Below are 18,109 nucleotides of genomic sequence, written 5' to 3'. Positions count from 1 at the left end.
GAGAGCCTGGTGGCCCAGCTCCCTGAATAGGTAGGTGTCAGTGTGTTCAGCCATGGCATAGAACACCCTGGCAGTCTGTCATAAGTGGTCCCACAAGAATGGGATTCCAGCCTCCTCATGTAGCAGCTTCATTGGTAGTGAGGCAGCTTATACACAACGTGAGTCACTGTAGTGTGCAATGTGTGAGGCAGCAGCATTACTACCCCACAACATGGCTGCATACTCGTGTGCCAGCTTGAAATGGGGCCAGGTACGTGGAGAGGCCATGCTGTGGGGGGGGGGGGGGGGGGGGGAAGGAAGGATTGAGCAGCAGTTAGAGCACACAAAGACATCCTGTTGCCCTCCCCGATTTCTCTAATGCGTGGCATCTGTCTAGTATCACCTCTAGGTATTTGCCTGTCTGCAACAGCGGCAGGTCGGGAGCCAGACTCTTCCACGAGGAGGTAACCACCTGACTCTTTGCTGCACTGAATGTAAGGTGCTATCTGGTGGATCAGTCACAAGGACATCACAGTCAAGCCGTGGAAGTGGCATTGAATCATGACCACATTCATGCTGCAGGTGAACAATTCTGTGTTATCAGCATAGAGTGTAAACTACATGTGTGCCACCCATGGTGCATTGACCATGTACAGGGAGTAAAGCAAGGGGCCAAGAATGGAACCTTGTGACATCCTCGCATGTACTGGGGGATCGGTGGAAGTCCTTCCATCTGCTCAGTCATGGAAAGTGCATTCTGAAAGGAATGAGCACAGCAAGACCACAAGCAACATTGGTACCCCCGTGCACAAAGAGTTTGTACACGATGCTGTCTTGCCACATGGAGTCGAAAGCCTTGGAGATGTCGAGGAGCAACACCCCTAGGTACTCCCTCATCTCCAAGGCTTGCATCACCTGCTCCAGCAGGCGCAGCAGCTGTTATGTTATAGAATAGCCACTCCAGAAACCGAAGTGCTCCTCTAGATTGAGCTGTTCAGCCATGGCATGGCAGAGCAGCCACCCTGCATACATCTTCTCAAAGACTTTGGAGAAGGGCGCAAGCAGGCTGATCGACCAGTAGTGTTCTGCCTGTCAGGGGTCCTTGCCGCTTTTGGTGATGGCAACCACTTCCGCATGTTTTCACATGGAATGAAAGACTCTGGAGCTCAGAATACTGTTGAAGATGTCCACCAGGGGCTGATAGACCTCTGGTGGCAGTATCTGCAACAGACAGTTGCCAATACTTTTGGTGCCACCCACATTCTTCACGACGAGGCGGCAAAGTTGTCGATCACAGTACATGGCTGTTACGGGTACGATCATGTCATCATCGCACCTGCCTGCAAGGAAGACCAGCAGTCAGTTCTTGACAAGATGGACGTGATCGACATCAATCACATCCACGGCTGGCTGGAAGTTTTTGGCAAATACGTTTGCAAGGATGCTGGTCTTAGCATCAGGCTTGCAGGTGGTGTTGCCCCCCCGCATGGAGAGGCAGGACTTGGTGATGGCAACAGAGGAAACACGTAGCAATCGGTCAGGCACTGCTGTCAGTTATCTGTGGGGTAGCCACAAGGCCGCTAATTCATGGTTTCAGTGGTCATCAATGGTGGCCCAAATCTCGCACCATGCCCTGTTTAGGCAGTGCTTCATCACAGGGAGGCAGAAGAGGCGATTCTTGTCAGTAATCATCTGTAAGGTGTGCCATGGAAGCTGGCATGACATCTCACCTCCAGGGAGTGACCACCTGTGCAGCACCGATCAACTGCCAGGCGAAGAAGGGCAACACTTCATCTGTCCCCGCCAGGTCAGGATCAGGCACATCATTAAGTCAGCCGAGCACTTTGGCTCCGAGTTGAGACAGCCAGCTGGCATGGATGCACCAATTACCTCCATGTCGAAGACCACCAGGAGATGGTTGGATGACAGGGCGCATTGGGCCATGGCCAACATAATTGTCTGACACCTTTGAATATGGTGATGTTGAGCATATGGATTGGCCTTGAGCGAGGAGTACTACGTGGTCATAAGTCCCTAAAACCATTGCATAGAGCAGCATGAAGCAGGTTGACACCCATTGGTGTTGGTGAGGCAGGAGTTCCATTGCATGCCTTTAACATTGAAATCACCCGCAGTGAAATGTTTCCTTCACAGTGATAGCAGGATGTCGAGGTCTGCTTCCTGTAGCAATACCTTCAGTGGCCTTAGGGTCCAACGAAGTTGATTACTCCCTAGCCTCCATCACGGCGAGAGGCGGCAGCTGGACCTTGTAGTAGGCAGCAGTCCCTCCACCGGCAATCAGTTAGTCTCTGCGATAGCACTGATAATTGGCTACCCTTACCCGTATTCCAGGTTTCAGGAAGGTCTCGCACATGAAGCAGGTGTTAGGTGCCTCATCCCACAAGAACTCCCCAAATTCCCTTTGCTAGGACACCAAACGGTTTGCATTGAATGCACAAATGGTAAGACCATTCATATGTAAATTATCAATGTTGCGTCTTGGAAGCAGTCGCGGTTACATATGGAGGCCACACGCGCCCCACTTGTGGAGCTGCCCACATTACCACCTGCACCACCCCCGGCAGTCAGCCCACACGCTATTCGTTCATTTCTTTCGTCAGTCAATTTGACTGAATTGAGTTATCGAGTAGTTGTACTTTTCTATGTAGCATGCATGTCCATGTCATTGTATTTTATACGTTTCCTTCTAATTCATCATTTAAGGAAGAGAACCACAATTAACTTTTTTATATCATAAGAAGGCACTGTCTTGTATATTAGTATAATCAGTTTAGATAAAACTTTCTTAAACTTTACCTGTACGTGATTATTTATCATTATGGTGAAAGTCAAGGTAGCTTAAGATATCTTTAGCGCCCCTCCTTGAGGTTTTTCTGCACCTGCCACTGCTCGGAAGTCACAACGCAGGCCTGCAGGACCATCCTAGCAGAGATGACTAGTGCCAGAAGCTGTTGGAGCAACTGGCTCAATGATCACAAGACTGATCAGAGCTCAGCTGTGGAGGCCGCTTGGGCGGCCTGCACCATGGAGGCAGCTGGTTGTGGCCGCTCAGCATGCGGCAGCTGCTGCACGGCCTCAGATGCTGGCTGTGGCACATCACGTGGAATGGGCTGCTACCACAGCAGCACATCAGTTTCAGGCTGCCATGGGTGTGGCTTGCATTGCGCGACAGTGGCACCTGCGGGGAGCGGCAGTCTTGGCTGCGGGAGAAGCCGCTGCCTCAGGTGTAGCCACAGACGCTGCAGGTGGCTGCCGTGACTCATGCCTCTGGGTGGAGGGTCAGGCGCCCCACCCTTAGTAGCAGCAGCGAAGCTAGTGTGAAGCTACACCCTTCTGTAAGATGCATCCGTGCCTCGCTGTTGTGTTCACAGCCTCTGCAGAAGGGCAAGCACCCTCTTTAGCTGGCAACATGTGCATTTCTGCCATCACAGCAAGTCAGCTGCTTCTTGCGAAAAAGCCCACGGGCCTGAGCACTTGATGCAGTAGGCCAGGATAGACCTGTACCTCTGGATGTAGTTAAGCTGCTGGCAAGAATAGCATTGCACTGTCTCACCTTTGGCCCAGAGTGACTTTACTGTGACATTGACACGTCCAACATATTGCACCCATAAAATTTTGCGATTTTTCCAGGTTGTCAACGAGGACAACCTGGCACAGCGGCATGTCTTGGTGTTCATGCAGTGACTTCATCAAGCTGGTGGACCTCATGCTAAAGCCCATGTCCTCAAATTTGTCTTGGAGACAGATAGACTCCTGGCACCCAGAAGTAGTACCTGTAGTGATGGTCAGGCACAGGGCACTGGATGGCCTCTCATCCAGCAGTGATGATGATAGTACAGAGAGCACCACAAGACATATTGGTGTTACAAGGCCCTCAGTCTCCCCCTCAGCATCGTGTTAAGAGGCTAGTGTGAAGTTCCACAAGCAGCAGATAGTGGTTACTTGGATGTTGTTATCTCAGGAATGGCAAGCAGTGTGATCATGAGAAGTGCTGGAACACCTAATACATGGATGTCACTACATTGTAAAAAATCATTGAATTGTGTGCTTTGGTATGAGTGCCATCAATCCTAATGACAAATTGAAATGAGAGCTAGAGAACTGTGGTATTTATGGAGACAGGTAGAAGGCATTTAGGTGATGCTCTGTTCATTATCTCCAAATGTGGCATGCTTTTTTACTAGTGGTCAGTGACTCTCATTCTGCTGTGTTTGCTTAACAATTTGTTACAGTCTCTTAACTGCTCTCTCAAGTCTCTGATAGGTGTTATTGCATCTGAGATATAGCTTGTTTCTCCACATTACACATTAATAGAGCTAATGAATCTCTCTCTCTCTCTCTCTCTCTCTCTCTCTCTCTCTCTCTCTCTCTCTCTCTCTCTCTGAGTCAAGGTTCTACTGAACGAGTAGCTCGTGCCTGGGAATTAGTGCAGATGCAGCAACGTTTGCTCACGTCCGCAATTGATCTACAGTGTTGATTGTTTCTTTCTGCTGCATTGTTAAGTCACCACCTCTGCCTAGTGTTGCCTGTGGCAGTACCAGCGTGAGCTTTATAAAAAATTTGATTCCTTCCCCTTTTCTACTCTGTGGTGTAACAAATGGTCTCATCTCTCAATAGTTGCGGTACCCATCAATTATGCAACTGTATAAAACACAATAGATGTTGAAAATTCTTATTGTTCTCTTCTGTCAGTCCAGTTCATTTTTAAGGGCTTGTAACAATAGTTCACCAGACTGACACTTTTTGTGCAAACAGTCACTTGATCTGTGAAATTGATTTATACCATGAAAAAGTAGCGAAGCATAAGCAGCGGTGACACGATGATTGTGCCAAAACAAACAAGGTCATAGCGATAGAACAATGCCGCACTGCAGTGTTAAATAAAATGTCATGCTGTACTGTGTACTTCATAGATGTACCAAGCAAAGACAAGACAGGCTGAGCCTTAGCCTGCACATCATACTCGTGTCCAGTTTGGTGCATTGTGAACTATCCTGTTGTAGCTTGTTATGCTGTGTATTGCAGAACTTGCCCAAAAATTATTAGGTTGGCAAACACAGCATACACTGTTGCAAGATGTTTGTTTCAATCTGTACAGTGTCTACTTTAGTGTACTAACAATGTATATAATTATAGCTCATTTCTTCGGTTTCACAGAACAATATCCTGTAAAACAACAGGAAATGGGGAAACATTTTTTATGTCCCATTGGAAAATATTTCATGTTACAGATCAGTCTAAATGTCATTTATGGAGTATAGTTTCACCTATGGTTACCATTTTTGTTTTAAAGAATACAGAAATGCAAAGTATTAATTCAGTGCCTGTATGTTTTCACCAGTTTTTGTGCTGGTAATCATTATTTAATTTTTGAGGTTAAAGCTTCAAAAAATCAATCAATACACAGCTGCTGTTATAGTAAGGAGCTTTGAAAATTCCTGCTTTTGCACTATTGAAACTAAGGTTGCGCATTCTATTTCTTGAAACCTGCTTGTTCCTTGTGGTTGCTCCCAAAGGCCTAGCATTGAAAGCCTCTGTTTCTAGATGTAATCCTACTCTACACCAGCCTCTTTTACAGTTTCAAATACAGTTATCTTTTGCACATAACCAGCTAATCTGTGATATATATGCTCTGTCTGCCAATTTCCACTCCACCAGACTAATCTCATTCTACAAAATCCTCTAATTGTGTGCCCCTCTTGTTTCCTGCCAAGCCAATTTCAAACTGCAACAACATGCCTGACTTCTACTCAGTAAGCTATCTCACCTTCTCCTAAACTACCTGAACAGTGGTGTTTCCCTTCCTGTCCCTCTGCAGCTCCATAAACTGCCACATCACCAGTCACCACCCCTCTCCTACAAACTGAGCTAGGCCAGCCTCCATAACATCCCTCAGCCTTCACCACTGCTTCCCAGACCAATAAAAACTCATAATCATAACAACAAGTCATAACAGTACAGTGTTCTTAACCTCTCACCTAAAGCACTCTCCCCTTATGAATTATCTCTGTTACCCAAGGGTCTCACTTTCAGCCCTAAACCTGCGTTTAATCATGCTACTTTGGTGAAGGGCCAACTTTCATTTAAATATAATGTCAACTGAAAATATCACTTTCCAACCCAATTCCAAAACCATTCCCACAGCAAACCTGACATTGAACGCCTACAATCCCAACTTAATCCACCATCAGTACCTCAGAATCATCCATTACAAACCTTCCAAGAATTCCTAACATCTAGCATTGCTTCACAGCCGTTCAAGTTCCTGCAACATGACCCTAACTTGTCCTATCCAGAACTACAGGCTCTTCAGTCCCTAAGAGCTGACTCTATCCCTATCCTCTCTGCAGACAAGGATCTACTGCTGTGGTACTTGACCAATGGGGGTATGTAAGTGAAAGTCTCTGCCAAATGTCTGACACATCTATGTAGTGCTCTTGCCATCAGGGTCCCATTCCCGTGGTTGAAACTGATGTGCATCCCTCCCCTCCCCCCCCCCCCCACCCCCCCCCCTTAAAAACTCAGGACCTTCACAAGGACTTACACCTCAATCTATTCTTCTTACCCCATCCAAACCATGTATCCCCACCTTTTACCTTCTTCCTAAGATCCATAAACTCAATTACCCTTGCCGTCCTATAGTTGCTGGTTTCAAAGCACCTACCAACTATATATCTACCTTAGGTGATAAACACCTGCAACACTACTCCAAAGATTTCCCTCCTATACTGAAGACACCAACCATTTTGTAGATCATCACAACTCTGTGCCCATCCCACTTCCACCACACACCTTGCTTGTCACCAGTGATGCCACCTCCCTCTGTGCCAACATCCCCCATGTATGCAGTCTGTCTGCTGCTGAGCATTTCCTCAGTCAGTACACACTCGATTCAGAACCTATGACATACTTCCCGCTCATGTTAATCAACTTTATGCTTACCGACAAATACTTCCCCTGTGAGGGGCAGACGTACAAACAGACAGAGGCACAGCTGTGGAAACTAAGGTGTCCCCTTCTATGCTAACCTTTTCATGGGTCACTTGGAGTGGGCTTTCCTGGGATCTATAAGCCTTCAGCCCCTGGTTTGGTTTAGATACATTGATGACATGTTTGCCATGTGGACTCAAGGCAAGGCTGACCTATTATAATTCCTGGAATCTCTAAATAATTCTCCCAGCTAAATTTCACATGGTCTTATTCCAGATCCCATGCCACTTTCCTTGGCATTGATCTCATCCTCACCGAAGGTCAGGTACACACTCCTGTTCACGTTAAACCTATTAAAAAACAACAGTACTTACATTTTGACAGTTGCTATCCTTTCCATGTCAAACATTTCCTTTGTACACCCTTGAAATTCTAGGCAAACATATTGGTTCAGATGCAAACTCTTTACAACAATACACCACTATTCTCACCCAAACGTTCTGGACTATCACATACAATCCTGATACTGCTGATCCCTCCAAGAAACAACTTACGAGTACACAACTTATCACTCAGTATTATTGTGGTCTTGAATGTATTAATCAGCTACTTAAACAAGGCTTACCCTAAAAAATGAGGTTCGTTGTGTCAGAGATTATGCCCACCACATCTAGAATAGCTTTTTGTCGCCCTCCCAGTCTCCGCAATATCTTTGTCAGACTGTTTGCTCCATCTACACCCATCTTCCCTACCCTATGGCTCCACCCATGTGACCGTATCCATTGCAAGGCTTGCCCTATACACCCCCCTACCACCACTTATCATGTTATCAAATTGAGTGAATGGGCATAGGCAGAGTGTGCATGCAGGCAGCACACAATATTCTGTTGCAGAGCATGCTATACAGTATGACAGTCATGACGTCGATGTGTGTTTCACCACACGTGTCATCTGGGTTCTTCCCCCTCTCCCCCCCCCCCCCCCCCCCCATCTCAGGCCACCAGTTCCTCAGAACTCCACAAGTGGGAACTGGTGCTGCAACATGTCCTTGGTTCTTGCCACCCATCTGGCCATAATTTAGATTAATTTCTTTGTCAGAGCATTTCGTCACAGTGACTATTCCTTTCTTCCATCCCATTTAGTTTTCTGCTGTAATCTCTGTCCTGCATATTGCCCCGTCTTCCACCTTTAAGCTCTCAGGTTTCCAAATCTCTTCCTGTGCAGTCCCCAACAATCAGTCTTTCCTATTCATCCCATCCAGTAAGTCTCCCAGAATCCGGACTTCTGAACAACTTTTCCAAGCTCTACCCCTTTTCCCAAAACTCACCAGTCCGTTTACTTCACCCCTCTTCCTTTCCCTTCAGCTCTTCTGCCAGGAGGAGAAGCAGCCACTGGCTCTGAAAGCTTGCAAACTGTAATATCTTTTATGCATGTGTTCTCCTGCTGCCACATGGTGAGTAGACTCTGTCTGTCTAGTTACATTATTAGTTCCTTTTTGGTAGATAAATTAGTTTAAAGGAGCAAAATGGTTTGCTGATTGTTTTAAAGTGGTCTTAAAGTTTTTGTCTTTGGATAAGATTCTAGCCATGTGAAGTAAATATGCCATTAATTCCATAATGTTTGGTCACATGGTCGTCGTCATCTTCTTCAGTCCAAAAATTGGTTTGATACTGTTCTCCACACTAGTCTGTTCTGTCTCAATATCTTCTTTGTTGCGTACCTACTGCAACCAGCATTCAGTTGAACTGCACTGCAATCATATTTCATTTTATCTTCAATGATTTCATCCCTATTGATCCATTGTTTTCATTTCAGTGCATTTAATCCATTTGGTATATACCCCTTGTCACAGGGAAAGTCACAGTCTTCTACTAACTCCGTTCTCACAATGAACTCCTGAAGAACCTCTGATAGTAGTGTTCAAAAACCATTGTGGAAACATCACTTACAATGAAAGTTTAAATAGGGTCTGGGGCATACTCAGATAGCTTAATGGTTAAGGCAGCTGCTCGCAGTAAGAAGGAAATCCAATTGCAAGCCTGTTTGGCACAAATTTTCAGCTGTCACAGTAGGTTTATTGTTAGGATTAAATATGCAGTTGTCAGTTTGTGTCAATAGATAAAACCACCATGTTGCGAAAAGGGTCCCCATTACAACACTGATTTTCATGATTAGAGAACTGTGTTTTTCGGGTGTCATTAACATATGCAATTCCCAAGACCTAAAACAAGCTATCTTCTGTTAACCTTTTATTGAGTTTGTGATCCCTGATTCTGACTATATTTGTCATCTGCTTATTCCCCCTTTGTTGTTGCCCGTGGTGTCTCTTCTCTGCCCCTCTTTACCCTTTTCCATACATGATATTATTCAACATCTGATGAATCATAAACATGTTTTCTCATTGTTTCTTACTTACAGTACCCTACATATAAGCTTATGTATTTTGTATTCAGTTTGTTAATTGTGTCTGCTAGACATCGATTTGCCAAAGAACACTGTATTGCCTTATAGTACAAAATCTGACAAAATAACCAGTCTGCTTACCTTACCTTACCTAGGAATTGTTTGTTGTTTGATATTTGCACATGTTGCATTTCTGATATACTGAATCCTTTCACTGTGGATATGTTTGGGCTCAGATTGGCTTCACTTTGAAGATAATGACCCTGAATTGAACATATTTTGTAAGTAAACATGATCAGTTTAAATTTCTGGGTCAGACCTCAAACACATTTTCTTTTAGAATGCAAGAACACAATTGCTTGTATGCTGCTGCTGTGATGGTAAACCAAAGTGAAACTTGTCATAGCACGAAGACACAGTTCAAAGTTGAAAAAGTCATACTCCAATGCTCGAAGACAAACAGATTCGACTAATGTACGTAGTCTCATTTCTGTTTTGTCAGACCTCACATCATTATATTTAACTGGAATTGTTAGTATTGTGTGTTTATGAATTATTTGTCAGTATAATACTGGGTGTTCATAATTAAACTGAGGGTTTTGAGAGTGTGACAGTGCAGACACTGAAACATTGTAGGTATGTTTGTTAATCAGTGCACTCATGGAGTATGTAGGAGAAAAAATAATATTTCCACTTTCTGTCACAAGATGAAAATATGGCACTGTAAGCAGTCAGAATACAAAATGTTTGGGTTTTGATGTCTCTATGCAAAAAGGTGGGAATTTAAGGAGATGGGACCTGGATAAACTAAAAGAACCAGAGGTTGTACAGAGATTCAGGGAGAGCATAAGGGAGCAATTGACAGGAATGGGGGAAATAAATACAGTAGAAGAAGAATGGGTAGCTTTGAGGGACGAAGTAGTGAAGGCAGCAGTGGATCAAGTAGGTAAAAAGACGAGGGCTAGTAGAAATCCTTGGGTAACAGAAGAAATATTGAATTTAATTGATGAAAGGAGAAAATATAAAAATGCAGTAAGTGAAACAGGCAAAAAGGAATACAAACGTCTCAAAAATGAGATCGACAGGAAGTGCAAAATGGCTAAGCAAGGATGGCTAGAGGACAAATGTAAGGATGTAGAGGCCTATCTCACTAGGGGTAAGATAGATACCGCCTACTGGAAAATTAAAGAGACCTTTGGAGAAAAGAGAACGACTTGTATGAATATCAAGAGCTCAGATGGAAACCCAGTTCTAAGCAAAGAAGGGAAAGCAGAAAGGTGGAAGGAGTATATAGAGGGTGTATACAAGGGCGATGTACTTGAGGACAATATTATGGAAATGGAAGAGGATGTAGATGAAGATGAAATGGGAGATATGATACTGCGTGAAGAGTTTGACAGAGCACTGAAAGACCAGAGTCGAAACAAGGCCCCCGGAGTAGACAATATTCCATTGGAACTACTGATGGCCGTGGGAGAGCCAGTCCTGACAAAACTCTACCATCTGGTGAGCAAGATGTATGAAACAGGCGAAATACCCACAGACTTCAAGAAGAATATAATAATTCCAATCCCAAAGAAAGCAGGTGTTGACAGATGTGAAAATTACCGAACTATCAGCTTAATAAGTCACAGCTGCAAAATACTAACACGAATTCTTTACAGACGAATCGAAAAACTAGTAGAAGCCAACCTCGGGGAAGATCAGTTTGGATTCCGTAGAAACACTGGAACACGTGAGGCAATACTGACCTTACGACTTATCTTAGAAGAAAGATTAAGGAAAGGCAAACCTACGTTTCTAGCATTTGTAGACTTAGAGAAAGCTTTTGACAATGTTGACTGGAATACTATCTTTCAAATTCTAAAGGTGGCAGGGGTAAAATACAGGGAGCGAAAGGCTATTTACAATTTGTACAGAAACCAGATGGCAGTTATAAGAGTCGAGGGACATGAAAGGGAAGCAGTGGTTGGGAAGGGAGTAAGACAGGGTTGTAGCCTCTCCCCGATGTTGTTCAATCTGTATATTGAGCAAGCAGTAAAGGAAACAAAAGAAAAATTCGGAGTAGGTATTAAAATTCATGGAGAAGAAATAAAAACTTTGAGGTTCGCCGATGACATTGTAATTCTGTCAGAGACAGCAAAGGACTTGGAAGAGCAGTTGAATGGAATGGACAGTGTCTTGAAAGGAGGATATAAGATGAACATCAACAAAAGCAAAACAAGGATAATGGAATGTAGTCTAATTAAGTCGGGTGATGCTGAGGGAATTAGATTAGGAAATGAGGCACTTAAAGTAGTAAAGGAGTTTTGCTATTTGGGGAGCAAAATGACTGATGATGGTCGAAGTAGAGAGGATATAAAATGTAGGCTGGCAATGGCAAGGAAAGCGTTTCTGAAGAAGAGAAATTTGTTAACATCCAGTATTGATTTAAGTGTCAGGAAGTCATTTCTGAAAGTATTCGTATGGAGTGTAGCCATGTATGGAAGTGAAACATGGACGATAAATAGTTTGGACAAGGAGAGAATAGAAGCTTTCGAAATGTGGTGCTACAGAAGAATGCTGAAGATTAGATGGGTAGATCACATAACTAATGAGGAAGTATTGAATAGGATTGGGGAGAAGAGAAGTTTGTGGCACAACTTGACCAGAAGAAGGGATCGGTTGGTAGGACATGTTCTGAGGCATCAAGGGATCACCAATTTAGTATTGGAGGGCAGCGTGGAGGGTAAAAATCGTAGAGGGAGACCAAGAGATGAATACACTAAGCAGATTCAGAAGGATGTAGGTTGCAGTAGGTACTGGGAGATGAAAAAGCTTGCACAGGATAGAGTAGCATGGAGAGCTGCATCAAACCAGTCTCAGGACTGAAGACCACAACAACAACAACATGTTCTTTTTCACTTGGCGATGTTTGTTGATTTCTTTTGTGAAATGTCTGTCAGTGAAAAGGTTTAAGGAGGTTGAAATTTTCCATACGAATGTAATGGCTGTTGAGAAGAAAGACCGTGCACTCCTGATAAAGTTGTTTTATAAGAACGGCAGCAATAGCAAATCTACATTGCAGGAACATCACCGAAAGAAACAGCTGCAAAGAGTCCCCATGTCAGTAAATGAGCTAAATAATATGATCAAGAAGTTGGGAAAAACAGGTGAATTAAGTTGTGCAGCAGGGAGAGGGAGACAACTCATTCCCATGACAGTTGTTGACAAACTTTCTGTAGCTGTGGACAACGGTGCAGCACATGCCTCAGATTCAGATGCCAGTGCTTGAACTGTGTCACAGGAAATCTCTCTGCCCTGGTCAACAGTTCAAAAGATTTTGTGGCACATTTTACTCTGGTATCCCCCCATGAATACTCTGCCACATGTTGTGCAGGAACATTCACTTCAGTCAGTGTATGTGACTGTGTGGTGTGGTTTCACAAGCTCCTTCATTCTCAATCTGTATTTCTTCAAGGAGATGACATCTCTTGGGCCTGTTAGGTGTACAGTGACATGTGCATGTTATAAGTATCTCCTTATGCAATGCATGATTCCAGGTTTGCAAGAACACAACCATGTTTGCACCACTATTTTCATGTAAGCTGGGGCAACAGCACATGCTGTGACAGGTGAAAGATTTGCTTCAAGAAACATTCTGAAATGACCACATCATCTCTAGAGAATTTCAAGATGTGTGGCCCTCCAAATCCCCTGACCTAAATCCATATGATTTCTGCTTGTGGGGATATCATGTCCATTAGGGATGTATCTGTACTATTTCTGATCAGAAGGAAAGCACACAACATATTGCTCTGATTACACCAGATATGCTGCGAGCAACTGTCAACCACACCATCTTATGGATGCAGCATGTTGCCGAGTCAGGAGGCCGTATTGAACATATGTTATAACTTGTGACCATATCCTGACAAATGTTTAAGAACCACCGTTATCATGTGTTTATTTCTCCCCTTTTCCTGCAACCACAGCACATTATGATTTCTTACAGTGCCATATGTTCACCTGGTGGCAGAAAGTGGAACTATTCCCCCACCCAACATACTCTGGGAGTGCACTGATTTATGAACATACCTAGGATATTTAGGGTTAAGAATTTGGCAGCTGTAACGTTAATAAGTGTTTCATATATTTATCAAATTTACTTTTTAATTTTTTTTATGCAATTTCAAGGAAAAAAGGAAACATATTACCTCTTCTCTACACTCAGAATATTGTTTTCCTGTTAATGAAAGACAACACTGTTATAACAGAGTATTAGATTTCAAATCGTGTTTCTTTAAGTTTTCTTTGTAATGCTCTGTTCACAATGAATCACACATTCATTACAATAATAAAAGTGAAGCACTCTCTAGTATTTGTATAAATTAATTTTATTTCTGAATCATATTTACAGAGGAAGTGAAACAGACTGTAACAGGTGGAGGGTTAAGAATGTTAAGTGATGGGAAGATATCGAAGGACACCAAACTACAGCTTACAACAAAAATAAAACTGCTCCGTGCACACATACTAAGGTAATATAAGTTTAGAATATGGCAGTACTGATAATAAAGTACTGGTTGAACCTGTGAGAGGCACTGAAAGTTTTATTTGCAAATTGACTCAGTCAAATCATTATTCTGGCAGGCTAGTAATGGAAGATGACAATGATGAGGATAATGATGATGAAGATACTGTCGACATTTTTCATTATGCTGATAATTCTATGGAGTACCATGGAGAAGATCCACAATCATTCAAAATTTCAGCAGACTTAGCGCCAGGTGTTGAATTTCTCATCAGCTGTTACCCACAGTTTGTCAGTATTTCAGACATACCACTGGATACTGACAGTGAGAAGGTATGCAGTTGCTCTCAAGGGCATAAAATTGTGTTGTATTTGTGATTCACTTATTTTATACTGCATAATAATTAAATTATATGCTTTTTTTCCTTTAGATAAGCCTGGCTTCAGACCTTTGGCAGCGTGGGCTCCTCCTCAAGTCTGATTAGAGTTCCCAACTGGTTACTTGTAAAACATTTCTGATCTGTGTATTTGACTGAGTATCTTAGAAAGTGTGGCAGATTGTGACATCCTACTCCACCTCAGCTTGTGATGCTTGTCCTTTCTGTAGCCAGATTAAACTTTTAATAAACTGACTTCACTTTGTTGCTGAATTATTATCTAGGTGAATTTGTCATCATTACATTTTTCCAGCCTGTTTACTTTATCCTGTAATTATTTTATGATAGCATCAGCATGTATCTTCTGAGAAAGAAATTTAACATAACAACTTAATCATCATCATCCTGTTGTGGTAAGGAACTGTCTTGAAAGAACTCACAAGCACTGCAGAATGTTAGAATCATTCAGGAAACAAACCTTAATCTGTGACCATTACCCCAGCCAGGTATGAAGCTGAACTGCTCAGAAGTTTCAAAACTAGAAGAGAGATATTGGCGGAAACTGTAGGACGACAGATTGTCCATTTAACGTGGATACTTGGTTGCTTAGACATTGTCCAGGAGATGTAAGAGTGTGGGCTGAAGTTCCATTCCAGCGTACAGTTTTAATCTGTTAGAAAGTTTCACTACAACGCCCACACAGCTTTAGTGAAAGGTTCATCCTGAAATTTGGTGGGAACGTAAAACTGTCTCTAGCAACAGTGTAGTAAGAGATGTGGCAAAACAATGATAATTTTTATGACAAATAATGAGTCAGTGAAAGAGACTATGATTATTTTTTCTAATTCTTTTGCAATAAAACTTATTGTCATACATATAGTTTTGGTTGTTACAACTAAAAGAATTCCAGGGTCATTTCTCTTCTTGACTTACTTTTGCTATGGCTGCTCATATGCCTGATGATACTATGTTAGTAAATTATTGTACTTTGATAATTGGTTGTGGGGCAATGTTTGTGGTTGGCCGTTGTGCTAATTTTGAACTTGATGTGAAGAAGTTTATTACTCTTTCTATATTAAGACAGTTTAGTTTAATGATAAGAATTTTTGCTGTAGATATGATAATGGGAAGTTCTTGATGGAATATAAATATTGAAAGGAAGACACTGAACCGTCAAAAGGCACATTACACATCAACACCTACATAAACACTCCGCAAGCCACCATATGATGCATGGAGGAAGGTACCCTGTACCACTACTAGTCATTTCCTTTCCTGTTCCATTCGCAAAAAGTGTAAGGGAAAAAAGACTTTCTATATGCCTCCATATGAGCCCTAGTTTCTCATGTCTTATCTGTGTGGTCCTTACAAGCAATGTATGTTGTAGGCAGTAGAATCATCCTGCAGTCAGCTTCAAATGTTGATTCTCTCAATTTTCTCAGTAGTGTTCCTCGAAAAGAACATCGATTTCCCTCCAGGAACTCCTTTGAGTTCTCGAAACATCTGTGTAACACTAGCATGTTGTTGGAACCTACCGGTAACATATCTGGCTACCCCCTCTGAATTGCTTCAATGTCTTTCTTTTGTAGTTGTAAATTCTGCCACAGAATGTATCAGGATGACCAAATGTAGCGGGAAGATGTAGAAGGCACCATATTAAGACTCATCCGAACTTTCCAAATGATTGACTTGTTTCCACTACAGTGCCACATTCACCTCGGTCCACGTTGCAGGTCCCCGATGCTGAGGCCACCGACCCAGTGCAACGCACTGCTGTGTGTTGGCCTTGTAGGGCTGCGTCGTCAGGGCTGCACTGGCAGCTGGCTCAGCGGTCTTCTTCCCCGCTGACTCAGCACTGCTCCGCTGGGAGCTGCTGAGCGGCCCTCTGCTTCCTTCCTTGCTGGCGTAGCTGAGATCACAGTGACCACAGGCGCCTGCGATCCGGCACCCTAATTTGCAACCCTCGCCTTGGGATGCCTCCGGCGTGTGTTGGAAACCACGACGACTGCCCGCGGTAACAAACCATGGAGTGGCCTGCCGCTGGCTGGCTGGCTGGCTACATACCCCGTGTCGGCCTCAGAGGGTCAAACCAGCAACCCATCGTCGACTGGCGCCCCATCTGCTGCTGTGTGTAGCTGGTGGTGTGACACGCTCTGCCGCCCAGGAGAGCTGCCACACTTGAATGAATCTCGTTAGAAACCCGCACCTATTTATACGGGGCTGTATGTGTCTGTTTTGCTAAAGCGCCGCTCTGAGTCATGTACTCACAACACCTAGATTGCAGCAGTGGGGTCCCTTCTGCCTGTAACTTGCGACATGCATACCACTGCGTTTACTCTTTTCTACTTCGCAACCACTGGCCAGCGTCACTTACTTTCAACAGGCCAACGCCTGGCTGTAACTTATGCAGTCAGAAATGTTGCACCGAATCTAACTTTCCTATTTTAAACTGTGGTGCCGCTACATTATTCCCCTCTTCGGAAAGTGCCGGTCCCCGGGTCGACCCTTAACTAGCTCTTAACTTGTTGGGGTCGGCACCCGTGGTATATTTCCTTACTATTGGAAAACTTAAATGTGGTCTAGTGCCCCTTAAAACCATGACATGAAACAAAATGTAAAAATTCCGTACTGGACAACCACTGCTCAATCAACCCCTTACTTGCTCATCTCATGCCCTCGGTATCCAATCCACTGGGACTTTGACTACCCTTGGTTCCCTCTTGGAATTAGTTCTCCGCCTGATTAGAAAGAAAACAACATATAACAAAGTTAAGGCTGCGATGACACTTGGCACAGAGGTGTTCAAAATGATCGTTCTTTGCTGTTGCCTTTCCCCTATACTGAGCAACATGTTCCACAAGCTGTTCGGCTGATATGTGCCCTCTTGCTCTAAAATGAACTGGTTTATGGATCTCAACAGACATGGCTCCAGAGTATGTTTTAACAAGGTCAGAGTCTGCCTTGGAAAAACTCTAAAGTGGCATCTGGCCAGTACAGCTGTGGCTGCGTAACATTCAATTGTGTGACACCTGAAATTGTCGCTGGCAGGTAGAGGGTTGGTCCTATTATGTCACACTTAGTTCCATAGATTAAAATTCTGCTCCCCTCAAGCTCTGTACGTTTCACTTCTGCAAATACTCCCCACTCAAAACACTTTGCTACTACTACCAAATTCTCGTAGGTGGAGAAGATCCAATGCATCCCGACCCGTTGCAAGCTCAATTTTTGCTCCATGATGTCCCTTGGACAGTCTATTACTTTTCCCCTGGCTAAAAATAACTGCACCATGAATGTGTCCCATATTTGTAGCTTCACAGATTTTCCTCCAACATTCATTATTTTTTATCCAAACTCAGCACCGATTGTGAGACTAATTTCATCCTTAAATTTACATTATACGAAATGGTGCAATAAACACGACTTTCCTGACCCAGCACTGTCAATAACTAAAAATTTAAACTGGAAATCGTACAACTCTGACATCGTTCAACACATATTTATTACAACTTTGCGGCAAAATGTACTGCGACGCATTTATTTCTCCAGACCCGCGTTTGATTTCGCCTCCAACAACACTCCACATATGTCAGATGCTACACTTCCCTTTTCAGTGACACGAGGTCAGGGATCACCATCACCCTTCCTCCCTCTCCAAAAAGACTGCTGCCCCTATTAGGCTCACAAAACTCGAAAACTCATACAACATATGAAAATACAATGCCTAATTACTCTACACAAACCCAATGATACATGACAAGAAAACAAAACAAAACTACAATTATCCTACTACTTTCTGGATCGCAAAGCATACGGTACTTCATGCAGTACTCTATCTTCCTGGTTTTCTCTGTGCTTAGCACCTCTCTTCACTCTCTCTTTCTTCCTC

The 18,109-nt window shown here is 43.4% G+C and overlaps 1 protein-coding gene across 1 annotated transcript in view; it reads left to right on the top strand.

Moving 5' to 3' along the window:
* The window catches only part of LOC124619399 (ribosomal oxygenase 1), a 77,933-nt gene extending 63,437 nt beyond the window's left edge, over nucleotides 1-14,496 (top strand). The window contains exons 7-9 of the mRNA XM_047145754.1: nucleotides 13,733-13,853; nucleotides 13,966-14,179; nucleotides 14,278-14,496. Of these exons, the coding sequence (XP_047001710.1) occupies nucleotides 13,733-13,853; nucleotides 13,966-14,179; nucleotides 14,278-14,331 (389 nt within the window). The 3' untranslated portion in view covers nucleotides 14,332-14,496. The remainder of the gene's footprint in view (nucleotides 1-13,732; nucleotides 13,854-13,965; nucleotides 14,180-14,277) is intronic.
* Nucleotides 14,497-18,109: the final 3,613 nt, after the last annotated feature.

Source organism: Schistocerca americana, chromosome 6 (assembly GCF_021461395.2).
Source record: "Schistocerca americana isolate TAMUIC-IGC-003095 chromosome 6, iqSchAmer2.1, whole genome shotgun sequence".
In the NCBI taxonomy this organism is placed as follows: Eukaryota; Metazoa; Arthropoda; class Insecta; order Orthoptera; family Acrididae; genus Schistocerca; species Schistocerca americana.
This window is presented reverse-complemented; position numbering and strand designations above follow the sequence as displayed.